The 13,511-nt window shown below is 37.6% G+C and overlaps 7 protein-coding genes across 7 annotated transcripts; 3 read left to right on the plus strand and 4 right to left on the minus strand.

Annotated features, from left to right (window-relative positions):
• Nucleotides 1–1,801: 1,801 nt before the first annotated feature.
• Nucleotides 1,802–2,506, minus strand: BRETT_001709 (uncharacterized protein; the record flags this gene model as incomplete). The annotated part of the gene is made up of 1 exon (XM_041280252.1): nt 1,802–2,506. One exon carries the CDS (start codon nt 2,504–2,506, stop codon nt 1,802–1,804), a length of 705 nt encoding a protein of 234 aa, XP_041135135.1.
• Nucleotides 2,507–3,251: 745 nt separating this feature from the next.
• On the plus strand, nt 3,252–4,580 carry BRETT_001710 (uncharacterized protein; the record flags this gene model as incomplete). The annotated part of the gene is made up of 1 exon (XM_041280253.1): nt 3,252–4,580. One exon carries the CDS (start codon nt 3,252–3,254, stop codon nt 4,578–4,580), a length of 1,329 nt encoding a protein of 442 aa, XP_041135136.1.
• A 195-nt stretch (nt 4,581–4,775) lies between these two features.
• On the minus strand, nt 4,776–6,467 carry BRETT_001711 (uncharacterized protein; the record flags this gene model as incomplete). The annotated part of the gene is made up of 1 exon (XM_041280254.1): nt 4,776–6,467. One exon carries the CDS (start codon nt 6,465–6,467, stop codon nt 4,776–4,778), a length of 1,692 nt encoding a protein of 563 aa, XP_041135137.1.
• Nucleotides 6,468–7,322: 855 nt separating this feature from the next.
• On the plus strand, nt 7,323–9,629 carry BRETT_001712 (uncharacterized protein; the record flags this gene model as incomplete). Its single annotated transcript, XM_041280255.1, has 1 exon — nt 7,323–9,629. The coding sequence occupies one exon, from the start codon at nt 7,323–7,325 to the stop codon at nt 9,627–9,629; it is 2,307 nt and encodes a 768-aa protein (XP_041135138.1).
• Nucleotides 9,630–10,006: 377 nt separating this feature from the next.
• On the plus strand, nt 10,007–10,823 carry PRE7 (Proteasome subunit beta type-6; the record flags this gene model as incomplete). The annotated part of the gene is made up of 2 exons (XM_041280256.1): nt 10,007–10,091; nt 10,177–10,823. 2 exons carry the CDS (start codon nt 10,007–10,009, stop codon nt 10,821–10,823), a joined length of 732 nt encoding a protein of 243 aa, XP_041135139.1.
• Nucleotides 10,824–10,957: 134 nt separating this feature from the next.
• BRETT_001714 (uncharacterized protein) lies at nt 10,958–11,578 on the minus strand (the record flags this gene model as incomplete). The annotated part of the gene is made up of 1 exon (XM_041280257.1): nt 10,958–11,578. One exon carries the CDS (start codon nt 11,576–11,578, stop codon nt 10,958–10,960), a length of 621 nt encoding a protein of 206 aa, XP_041135140.1.
• Nucleotides 11,579–11,958: 380 nt separating this feature from the next.
• BRETT_001715 (uncharacterized protein) lies at nt 11,959–12,882 on the minus strand (the record flags this gene model as incomplete). The annotated part of the gene is made up of 1 exon (XM_041280258.1): nt 11,959–12,882. One exon carries the CDS (start codon nt 12,880–12,882, stop codon nt 11,959–11,961), a length of 924 nt encoding a protein of 307 aa, XP_041135141.1.
• Nucleotides 12,883–13,511: the final 629 nt, after the last annotated feature.

Genomic DNA, 13,511 nt, shown 5'->3' on the forward strand with positions numbered 1-13,511 from the left:
CAAGGTTCAATCAAATTTTTATTCTTCACCAGCTTTCCAGATGATTATTTCCAGCCATTTTGCTGCCACCGAATACTGCATTTATAGAGTGCAATGTGTACTTCAAGTTGGTTGCAATATTATACCTTTTGTCCGTATTACCACTGAAAATTTTGTTAAAGGTGGAATGATTTCTGCTCTCTGATTTGACTGTTTGTTGTCCTTCACTAGGGCAGAAGCATTAACATATGACCAAAAAAAACACCATATGCAACCAATTAGCTTTAATCTTCATTGTACTTGGATGCAATCTGCAACAATGGTTTTTACCTAGAGAGCTACCCGATTGTTCATTTGAAGAACGAACCACCAAAGATTCCATAAGAATTGACAACGGAAGATCTTCCATCCAAATGAATATCATCAGAACTGTTTATACGACTATTGTTCTGAGCACATGCTCAAGCTTCAGCAGGAGTATCAACGCTGTTGAATTAGGAATTTGGGTATCCATCTACCGACTGTTTACAGCTCAACAAGTCCGAAAAGACACCATTTGATCTGCCACTTACGATATCGTAATATTTTCCTTGTATTAATAACATCCATACGAAGCCAACAGGGTTGTGTTATGTTTGTATAGACACTATATTTGTATATTTGAAACGAGTACTAGTGTACATAAAATTAAACTGAGAAAACGTACAGATACATGTATATTCATACTTACTGAAGTATTTACTTTGCGAAAAGACAGGGAAATTGCCGTTTAACGAGTGGTATCTCAAGGTTTGAAGGGCTAGGACCATTACTTTAATTCACCCACTCATATCCGTCCATATAACTTTATTGAACCAAACTTGCATCTCGCATGTCTAAATTAGTTACAAATACTAATGCTATGTAGTGAAAATGGTGTCTGTTAGTTGGTTCGTTTGTACCACGGAAAATATTTAACAATAATGTTAAATCGTAAATGGACACATCACTTTTCTGAAGACCATATGCAATCTTTTAGACGCAATTAAAGTAATTGATTTCAGCAAGAACATCCAGGATTGATCATTGCGTTGCTTACTATTTATTACCCAGAAATCAGATGCCTCGTTCTGGATTAGGTATGTTTAATAAGTTATTTCTTTTGGTATAATGGTGTTTATTCTGAGATCCCATGACATGAGAAATGCTGTTGCTGTTAACACTTGTACTCAGAAATATGCTATGAGAGTTGTTAGGTAAACGAATATACTCTGCCCAGAAAGCCATAAGTAAATTGTCCCATTTTTTTGTGTTAACGACTCTTGTAAGTTCTAAAACTAATGCACATACATTAAAAGATTTCCCGACTGTCTCCAACCAAGCACTCTAAATAATTTCAAGCAGATAGTTCAACTTGCTCATGTCCCTCTTTCGGAGTTTTTGATCAGACTTGTCTCCATGTGAAGATAAACACATTTTCCAAAGACACCGTCTCCTGAACAAATATCACAAGTTCTGCAACCGAAGATCACAGCACTTTGAGAAGTATCCGTGCTACAGAACAAATATCGGTACAAATTGTGGAATGCTCTTTAAAATTCATATCCTTAAATTCATACAGCAAGGTTACATAAACTACGGTGTTAGCATCTCAGCAGTTGTCTATTAGGCTTAGGCCCTGGATGAAATCATGAAGAGCTGCATGCTAACCGGAACAAAGTTTAGTATGTCATTATTCGTGTCGAAGTAGCTTCAAAAGGTATAAGAAATAAATGTGAACTGCATAAGTTAATTTAATGAAGTATCATCCCGGACTCCACAAGAGGCAATGTAATACCATTTATCATGGAATGTTCATACGACAGCCCATATTGGCGAGTCTGTCGGCATTCTCGTTTCCAGGGTTTCCAGAATGACCTGGAATGTAGCATATTTCAATATCTCCAAAATCGTTGTCGTCATTAAGATCATTGATTCTGTCAATCATTCTTAAAGATGGCTCTATAATATCTCTATTTGAGACTTTAGTGCCAGCACTAGTACACCAATCATTCTGTTGCCACTTACGGGCCCAATGCTTGAAGCAATTGATTGCATATCCTGAATCAGTGGCAATGTTATGCTTGTTCTCGAATGTGGAATGCAGAATTACCTTCAACGCCGCCATAATCCCCATAAGCTCAGCACGTTGGTTTGTCTGATTTTTGCCATTCAAAGGAGCCGCAATACTTTCAAAGTTACAAAATGGTAAGTACACTCCATAGCCACCGTATGCTCTACCTCTGTCTTGATTGTTTTTGCATGCACCATCTGTGAAAATCCAGTGAATGTTAAAATTTGGACCATCGTCATCATCATCATGCAGATAGTTAGTGTAATCTGGAATATCGTCACCTAGGCATCCTAGATACTCTAAAGCATCGTACCGATTATTAAACCCTCTGTATATGGCATCCCTGTATCCTGAAACATTTTCTTGACAATCATCCCAGCTGTCATACAAGCCAGGATTATATCCATTAATTACAGCATAGTATTCTTTTGACATGTATCTAAGTATGTGAATGTTCTAAACGCTGATTGATCGTTTCAAATCAAAACATGACTTCGAAATCAGACCATAAAGTTGATCTGCGGACGTACGAGGAGGGAAATTAGAAAATGTAGAAATCAAAAAAATCAAATTCCAACAACTTTTCGACGTGAGAGGCAAAATTCAGAAGTGTGTATACATCGTTTCACACATAAGCCGATTCCTGCAGTGTCACATTTTTTTCCCGGCTTCTCGCTTCTCCCCATTTTTCACCTAACCCACCTAATCTGAAAATGTGGAAATGTGTCCTCCAGCTCCCTAGTCTGAGATCGGGGAAAAAAGCATTTACAGAAGATAGCGATAATGAAACGATGACATATTTCTTAAAATCGTAAAATTTCCGACGTACATTATTCATACTTGTCTTTCCGATAAAACAAAGCTACATTACGTCAACAGAACAAAGAGCAAGATGTACTTAGATTCAAACAATCCCCGGCAGAAACAACAAAAAGTGAAAAAAAATAAAGGATAAACATCAGATAAACAGATGTGAAAAATAGGAGGTGTAAAAAAAAGCGAGTGGAGGGTGTGAGAGATTTAAGTAAGACCCCAAAAAATACTACATCAGATCCTCTTATTCATGATAACTTTTATGCTAAATTCCACAGTCTGTCTTCTACAATTGCTGTTAAACCACTCGAATTACCCATATTTAGACCCCAATACTACACATACAGTTGGACACTTTGAAAACAAGATGAGTCACGAAACAATCGCCCCGTTTAATTTCTTTAAAGGGCACCCTACAGTTAGCATACTCCCGACAAAGGAGATTATGGAGGCTACAATAAGAATTATGAAGAGGTTCAATAAGACCATGGATACGTATGATGATTTTGTGAATAGACATCCGCTCGATTATGGAACAGATCCAGGAAATTTAGAGGTGCGTAAATTGATAGCAAAATGGAACGATAAAAACTTCAATGTGGTTAGGCCAAGCAACCCAGACTGCATTAATTTGACATCTGGGGCATCTGCTGGATTGATGAATCTCCTCTTGCAATTAACCAGCCCTCATCATGGCTTGACTAGAAGAGCTTTTTTTATTAGTCCTACGTATTTCTTGATTAATTCAGTCTTTATTGATGCTGGCTTTGGCGGAAAGTTGAGTGCAGTGGTGGAACAGGCAGACGGCCAAGTTGATGTTAAAAAATTTGGGGAGAGACTCAACTATTATGACTCTCTTTTGCCGAAACCAAAAGCAATCATTTGCAAGGAAGATATACCTCAGATATATGACCCGAGCAGACCATTAAAGAAAATCTTCAGGTATGTTTTGTACGTTGTTCCCTCCTTTTCAAATCCCAAGGGAAGTTCACTGACCGATGAGACCAAATTGGCCCTTATAAAATTGGCCAGAAAGCACGACATGCTAATTGTCTGTGATGATGTTTACGATTTGCTTGATTACAGGGAAGGTGCAAACCTCAAGCACAGCAAGAGGATGGTGTATTTGGACAGAGAGACACTTCCTGAAGGCGAGGAATACGGAAATGTAATTTCTAATGCCACGTTTTCAAAACTTTTGGGTCCTGGACTTCGTGCGGGATATCAAGAATCATCAACACCAAAGCTTGCATATCTCCTTTCGCAGGGAGGTGCCAATAAATCGGGAGGCACTCCTTCTCAGTTGAATACCGTTATCATTGGTGATTTGTTGAAAACGGGGGTTGTCGACAAAGTCATTGCGGGTTTGAATAAGGTGTACTCAGAGAGGGCAAAAGTACTGAAGCAAAGCATCAAAAAATATCTTCCTGATGGCACTAAAGCATCCGCTTTTGAAGGAGGCTATTTTGGCTGGGTGGAGTTGCCAGAAAGATACGATCTTAAGGAAATTGCTGCTGAGTGTCTCAAGCGAGGTGTTGTTTTGGCAACTGGCGATAATTTTGAAGTTACCGGTGATCCTCAGGGATGGGGAAAGCATTGTGTCCGTCTTTCACTTAGCTTTCTGTCCCCAGATAAGATTAAAGAAGGCATCAAAATTTGGGGCGATGTCTGTAAGAACAGCGTTAAAGATGCATAAAAGAAGCTTGCCGTATATCAAGATGTTGCATATTTACTCTCCAGATTAATGACACTTATAGAGTTAGAGTTCCAATTTGGACATTACCGGATTAATGGTATCTTTATTTAATCATCAATACTACATTTGTGGACAACTTTATGCGCTATTATTGATTGTACGGTATATACAGGGAGGAACCAGATTATATTTATGCTATGAAACTGCCGATCGTACCTTTGACGTTTCCAGTTTTACACGATCGTAATATGCCATCGCCTGTTGCAGTCTGTATTTTTGAGGAGAATACTCTGTTTGCTGCTGTATTTTTTTATACAAAGCTTCAAATTGTGATTTTTCATGTGCATCCACCTGATCACAACAATTAACTCGAACCAACTCTTGCTTTTCGTTTGGGTTGATCGCCACTTTTAAACAACCACGAATATTTGCTTGTATGGAAGCTGAAGGAATCACTTGCTTCTTCGACTCTTCTTTTGCTAGGCTTTCTTCGCAATTCTTTAGCCAGGAGAATTTGTGAATGAATAGTCTAAGTTTTTGGTAGTGTCGTTTTGTTGAATCCTTTGGCTTCTTATTTTTCTTTTGCAAGAGTACTCCAAACTTGGAAAATATTGCTTTGAAAGGATGGGAGCTGTTCTGGTTAGACTTGCTTTCCTTTTTGGTGCTACAGTTCCGACCTGCTGTAACATCAAATGAGGTTAATGCGGAATCTAACGGTACTGGATTTTCATTGCTTTGAACGGCATTGCCTTGAAATATTTTCCAGTCTTCCAGTTTTTTGAAGCTTAATATTCTTTTCTTAGTAGAGAATTGCACCTGCTTTGGAGGTGAAGCCTTAATATCGCAATGATGTCTTGAAAAATGCAACCATGAAAATCTCTTTGAAACCTTCTTCTGCTTATCATCGCCACTTTGATGAGACACGTCTGAAGGTTTGGTCACTTTACAATGCGGAACAGGCTTGTTGAAAACCGCCTTTGGTGTTGCTTTCTCCAATCTCTTATTACTCCGTAGCTTGTTGCAAAGATCTCTGACATAAGGTTCATTGGTATAAATCGAACGTGCTGTTACCCAGGACTTGTTGGAACATAAATTTTCGTTACTTGATACTGGAGGTTCCGTACAATCATCCATATTTGGGAGACTGGAAACAATTTCCGGTTTATTCTCTGGTTGCCAACGTTGTGGTGGAGCAATAAATGTGTAAGGACGATAAGGGGTGTATGTGTATTGATAGCCCAACTGCTGGAAATCCAGAGAGAGATTGGAACTAACGCCACTGAAGGTTCCAAGCTCGAGATCAAGAGATCCACGTTCATCCATAGTATTAATGCGTTGCTGATTTTGCGCCATCAATTGACAACATTGAATATCTGTCTCGTTGAAATTATATGAATCTTCAGTTCCAGTTCCTCCATTGCCTTCACAAAGCTGCTGAATTCTTATTTTGCTGAGAAGATGCGTATTTGAATCTTTGAAACTCTTGTTAGCGCCAAATCCGTAATCTTGTTTGATTGGATACTGTGTACCAGTCGTACTGCTACCAATGGTGGTAGCCGGAGTTTCATACATTGCTGAAGATGAATCACCTCTCTGACTCTTGAAAGTAGAATTATCATCAATTGATTTAAAGTTGCATTTTTTGAAGGGATTTGAGTCGCTCAACCAAGTGCTTTCCCCAATCATATTTGCTTTCTGAGAATCAGGATCATTGCATTCAGTGCCATCGTCACCATTATACTGGCACGTTGTTTCCTTAACGAACATTTTGTTATCCATTTCATATTCTTTACACCATGCATCTCCTTTCCGGTAGCCTGCGAATGGATCTGTCTCAGTCCTTGGTAGCTTGTTTTCTTGGGAGGAAGAATAAATCTCTTGGTTCATCGTATTATCACTATTTATTTGTAGTAAATTCACTGATTCGCTTTGCGAAATATAATTGTTTTGTAGATTAATACAAGAAACCGTAGTACGGTGATGATTAATGCAAACATTTTGTCTTGTTAGAGATTTAGCGCTATTTTAAATCCTTTTCTTTGACTTGGCTGACCAGAAATATAATTTAGGCGCCAAATCCAATTCCCAACGATCGAAATAGAAAGACACATTTTTAAGCATGCACTAGTGAGAAAAGCAAATTGATAGTGCATCTAGCAACTATTATATGGTAATTGAATTAAAGTATTAAATACTTCCAGTTGAAAACCGCACATTAATTTTGACTTCCTAATTTGGATAGATCCTGCATCAGGATATATGCAGTGAACATCAAGAGTGAAATATTTTTAAATCGTTCAGATTGTTAGGGCATCAGTACAGTATGGTCATTTTCTATTCTGCTTGGAAAAATACATATATATAAAAGCATACATATATTGGGCAATAATATTATGAATTAAGTCTAATTATTGAAAATGTTTTCAACACTGGTTATTTCTTTATTTACTGAATAGCTTGGTTAAACTGATTGAACGTAAAATGCCAGGTGGACTTTTTTGCTGCACAACCATTATAGTTTCTCCGTTGCACGATGCCCGTTCAAGGGCTTTTTTTTTCCCCTCCCCCGAATTTATTTATTTATTTATTTATTCATCTCGTACCTTTTTCTTCAACACAGTCTAATGTACAGCTTCAATGATTTCGCTACTGAGCATTCTTTCTTGTCGGAGTATCATTTTGAATCACATCTTCTTGTTAAACTGAACACATCAAGAATACAACATTGGAAATTCGCCAATTATGGGACTCCAAGCATTTGTGGATCTATCCCCGGTGCTTCTTTGTCTCCCAGGCCTAACCATCTCGTTGTTATATTTACAGGAGTCTCTTAACCCATGGAGTCAACTGTTCGATAAATCTTCAAAATTAACGGAGAGAGTGCCGCCTTTGCTTGTGCAAAGCATTTTCTTTTCATCTATTACACTGTTGATAACGGCAGCGTTTAAAAAGATTGGTTCATATGAGCAACATCAATTGATATCATCACCGGTTGAAGAGGAGGAAGATTCAACTGATAGCAACACAAGAGATATTACTATTCTTCGCATAGTACTGCAGCCGATTCGATTTATTTGCCTTCTTCTTATACCAATAGCCATGATATTTCTGGCGAACCAACTCTTACTCCCTGTGCGGACATCAACATTGGTTATGATTGCAATACTTATAAATAGAGCACCAAGATCGACATACCGATCTTTGAAATTAGAGCAAGAATACTCTATGACGCAATCAATTGCCGGGGTAGCATTTCGAAGGTACCAACCAATAATTGTACACACTGCTTGCTTTATTTATGACTATATATATTCATCATGGCAAGGCAACGGCATGGCCAATTCATCGCTATTAGGATATGCCTTATTACTTATTCCTCATGCTCTCTTTTTGAATTCTAGCACAAACAAGAATTTCCGTGAGAACATGATTCCACTTATACAGATTAGGAGTTCATTGGTCTCCTCCATAATTTCATTACTGGTACTATTAGGCCTTTATATTAGGAATGTCAACTTTAAAATGCTTTTTGTTGCAATGGGCTCTCTTTTCATCTTACTAATGAGCCAAATAGACTACGAGAATATTGGCAAGAAGGGAAATGCTTGCAAACTATTTCATAGGTATGTCACTAAGGAAAATTACAAAGTGGCACTCGTGGGCTTAAATATTATTATGGCATGTGTCCACGCATTGACGATAAATGTAAATCGATCAAGCTTGGATGATTACAATTCATTACAAATGGCAATGATTAAGGATTCTGTCTCAGACTTTCTATCAAATTTTATTCTCATATTCACCATTCGAGTTCCTAAAACCTCACAACAAGATTCAGATATCAAGGACAAGGAGCTGCCAGATGATGAAAGTAAAAATAGTCGAAAGATCTCATTTACTTCAATGCTGGTTCAACTGATTCGTAATGAAGATTCAAGGTCGATCTTCAATTTTCTTCTACTTAATCTTTCGTTCATGTTCGTTCAGATACTATATTCTTTTAGATCTAAGTCATTAAGCTTACTTAGTGATTCTTTGCACATGTTCTTGGATTGCACATCATTGTTTCTTGGCCTCTTGGCTTCGGTGATTGCAAAACACAACATTCAGAATCCGAGCTTGTCATATCCGTTTGGGTTGGCAAGAATTGAGACTCTGGCCGGCTTTACAAATGGTTCTTTATTACTTGGGATTGTTTTTGGCATATTTTCACAAGCTATTCAGCGACTCATTAATCCAATTGCTTTAGAAAATACGACAGAGTTGCTAATTGTCAGTATTTTAGGTTTGCTTGTAAATATTGTTGGCATATTTGCAGTTGGTCATGATCACGACCATGCACATGGTCATTCCCATGGTCATGCTCACCACCACCACCACCATCATCATCATCATACGTATGCTGAGCACACAAATAATGGGGAAAATGTGAATTTACAAGAAAATAATCATGAACAAGATCATGAGCATATAGGTGAACATAATTATGAAAAAGAACAGGAGCATGACCAGAATTCGTCTCGCGAGGCAGAAATAGAGGAAAATATAAAATATGAAAATGATAATATGCATGGAATATTTTTGCACATTATGGCAGATACATTAGGCTCAGTTGGTGTTGTTGTTTCCACTCTTCTTGTTAAGTACTTTGGCTGGAAGCTTATTGATCCATTGACATCAATTTTGATTGGCGCTTTGATATTAATCTCGGCGATTCCCCTTTTAAAATCGTCGTCATCAAATCTTTTACTCTCCTTAAACGAAACGTACGCTACTGAATTAAAGAATTTATTAGGACAGGTTAGACAAATTCAAGGAGTGAAAAATTACGCTACGCCAAGATTTTGGCCCAAGAATGATTCATCTTCTCGTTTGATAGGCTACTTACACGTTGTGTATTATCGCACAGAAAACTCAACATTAATCAGAGAAAAGATTAATAAGATATTTGCTTCGTCAGATGTGATTGAAAAATGTTACATTCAGGTGGAAAATGAGATCGATGATTGTTGGTGCAGAACAAAGGGTGTTTTCAGCACCAACAGCTGAGTTGTGAGATGGTTGACTTTCTAAGTGTACTTTTTCTATAGATGCGATTTTAAACTGTGCATGCGATGACATGTGTTTATGTTGTGGAGTACGTAGAAGCAGAATGTGTACATATATTGGTACTTAAGGGACGGGAATAGCTATGTCCCAAAAAAAAAAAAAAATCAAGCGAGAGCGTAAAATAAAAAATAAAAAAAACAGTAACTAAAATTGTATACTCTTCGCGAAAGATTTCTTTGATGTGTCCGGAAGGCAAAGAAAGGAAGAAAGACAGCGATGAAAACATCTTGGTAAATGGCATATATCAGCAACATAGGTTAATGAATTATTATTACCCTGTTTTTACTAGAGCAATACATAAATTCAATAACACAAGCATGCAACAAAGTACACTTTTGAATACTGAGTATTCGACTGATGTTCAGCAAGAGCCTATAGAGCACAGATTCAATCCATATCAGGGTAAGTATACAAATGTCAGAAATTACAGAAGTCACACAGTAATTTATATATTTCAGCTACTAACCACATGCCATAATCAATTTAGATAATGGTGGTACCATCTTGGGAATTGCCGGAGAGGATTTTGCTGTTTTAGCCGGAGATACAAGACAGACGGTTGGATACAGTATTGATTCCAGATACGAGCCGAAAGTGCACAATGTTGGCGATAATCTACTTTTATCAGCGAATGGATTTTCCGCAGATGGTGTTCAATTGGTGAAGGTGTTTCAGAATCAGCTTAAATGGTATCATTTTGACAACAACAAGGATATGTCCGTCGATAGTGCCGCCAGATTAATTCAACATTTGCTTTATGGAAAGAGAATGTTTCCATACTATGTGTCTACAATATTGGCTGGTCTTGACAAAGAGGGAAAAGGTGCAATATACTCGTTTGACCCAGTTGGATCATATGAAAGAGAGCAATGTAGGGCAGGTGGAGCTGCTGCCTCATTGATTATGCCTTTTCTTGATAATCAGGTGAATTTCAAGAATCAGATGGATCCAGAGAGCAACGGAACAAAGCAGAGACCCATAAAATATCTTAAGTTAGATGAGGTGATTCAATTGGTTAGAGATGCCTTCACTTCAGCAACTGAAAGACATATAGAAGTTGGTGATGGTCTTCAGATTCTTGTGGTTACAAAAGATGGCGTTAAGACAGAGTACTATCCATTAAAGAGAGATTGAGGCGATAACAAGTTTCAGAAGTAGCTACAGTTCAGTTGCAATGGAGAAAAAAAGTATTTCATATATTACATAGTATCGGATTTATATATGTCTGAACAGTTTCGATCAAACAGCAGGTAGCAAGTGTAGGCTCTTCATTGAGGAAGGCTAAAGACACTATTTTTGATAACCTTCTTGTAGTAAACGTAAAAGAAATCAGAGTAGACCAAAGTTTGTATGATACCAGTCACAATGGAAAGTTTGTCAAGACGACCCTCGGTGAAATATCTGTAGAACCAGTTTGGAATATACAATGCTCTATAGAGTCCCAAAGCAAAAATGTAGTGAATTGTCAAAAGCTCGGCCTCACCTTTTGATTCTAGAAGAAACAATTGGGGCAAAATAGCCACAGATTCAAGCCATAAACTATAGCTCCAGAGTAACTCAATTGGGGAAAAGCTGTAGTGGAAAAGAAGAGCACACACAGCTGCACCCAGTAATAGATACTGAACAGGAAATATGTCCGCATTCTCTTTTATCTCGCTGGAGTACTTTTTGAGAAGATAAACCGCGTATATGGAAGAGGCGATAAAGAATATCTTCATAAGTGTGTTGTATACTGAGATGAATGTGGTAAATAAATCCAAGTATCTTGTCACAAAAACAATGACGTATAGCACCTGTGTTTTCAAGGATATGCCCTTGGCACTCTTCTTCTTCTGGATTGAATGTATAAGAATTAAGATGGAAACCAAATGGCTCAGATCTCCAGCCATTCTAAATAAATTTAGCATGATGTGTATGTGTTATCTTCTTGCTTTGAGTGGAGCGTATCAACAGACGGCAATTTAAATTCGGCACAATTCTTATGGCTCAAATGCACTTTGAAACCTCTCTATGTTATTTGCTATATATGTGAATGGTGTCAGTTTCAACAAAAAGCTTGGCGTGTGTTGATCTTATAAATTCTTTGAATTGTTTTTTTCCTGCCATATTTTTTACGACACAGGGTCATAATTTTTCACCTGGCTTCTTGCAGATTAATGCAAAAGCCAGTCCCCGATATATATAATTACCGTTTCTCCAGCCCCACTAAATCAAATCCTTTTAGAATGTTATAGATTGAATTTTAAGAGTACAAACTCTTGGAGAGGAATTATAAATCTCTATACACAGCATAATCATCATCATCATCATCATCTTCTTCCTCCTCGGTTATATCCTCAATTTGAAGTTTCTGGATTACCTTGGCAATGTTACGCTCCATTTCCTCCAAATTGACAGGCTTCTGACCAATATCTTTACCTGAAAGTATATCAATGATCATTTTTGAGTCAGGATTTTCCGGAAGTTTATAAACCGTGTATTTTTCATCTGCCGAGCGTCCCTTAGGAAGATAAAAAATCACAGGAAACTGCCCAACTTCAAACTTACTCATCAATTCAGTGGATTTACTATCCGTCACATCGATACCATAGAATTCTGTTCTCGGCTCATGTTCTTTCTCACCGTAATATTTGGCAAGACGTTCAAAATATGAGTTGTACGGGTTTCCAAGTTTCTTATCCCACGGCTGGAAGAATGCCACAAAAATATCACGATCTTGACGATTGAAAATATTCAATTTCATATCCTCCGTATTCCCTTCATAGTTATCAAGGCGGTTGACATAGCTTGGTAGTTTATTTGCGACGGCACCTGTAGCTTCGAATATATAGTCCATAATCTCTGGTGTCCGTCTTTTTCCATTGTAAAACCCAACCTGCGTACCATCTGATGAAAAGAGTTTCACCACTGGAAATCCAATAAGTTTGTATTTTGCTCTAATTCTTTTATTATGTAAACCATCTATCTTAAATACATTTAACCTAGTTCCTCTGTAAAGATCACCTAGTGGCTCAAATTCCGGATCAAACTGGCGACAGTAAGAACAATAAGGTGAATTGAAATAGACCAATGAGTATGTTCCAGGATTGCCGAAGACCTGATTTTCAAAATTAGTATCATCAACCTCTGTGACGGAAGCTGTAATAATTTGCAATATTGCAAATAACGTAATAAGGAATAAAGGGACAAACATTACGCCTACTCATGAGTCCTTCATCATAAAGATCATACTTACTATCCGTTAGCTTGATATATTAAATTTTTGTCCATCTGATATCAGACTTCGTTTTCATGTATGGGGATTTCGGAGATAATCTCCATTTTATGTACCACTTAAGGTCGGCACTGCCTTGATCAATGGTACCGAAAAATTTGATGGCACAAACAGTCTTGAGCAGACGCGTCGCCAAATATTTGGTACAACCATTATGTTTGAGCAAATTATGCTTCTTTTTTGGTACTATGATGGTTCCCAGAAGATGCATTTCATGGTTGTCGAAAACTATAAAGGGATGCCATTTCCAATAATATGCTGATTTTTATTTTTGTCTCTATTCATAATATCTTTTTATCTCTACCTTTGGTAACGTTTTATATCTTTCAGTTATACCTTTTGGTTTAACGCTTATTTCAAAGCAATGACACCAGTGCATGTAGCTAATGGCACGTCCGTACACCATCAGACATTTGCCTGGACAATAAGCTGAGGGGAACGATAGAGACAAAAAATTAGTAAGCAAGGGGAACAGTACTGGACTCAAAGCGGCTGGCTGACTGAGGGGTTCAAAAATAATAGCCAACAGATCTTGCGAAACAAAGGGG

This window comes from Brettanomyces bruxellensis, chromosome 4 (assembly GCF_011074885.1).
Source record: "Brettanomyces bruxellensis chromosome 4, complete sequence".
Lineage (NCBI taxonomy): Eukaryota > Fungi > Ascomycota > Pichiomycetes > Pichiales > Pichiaceae > Brettanomyces > Brettanomyces bruxellensis.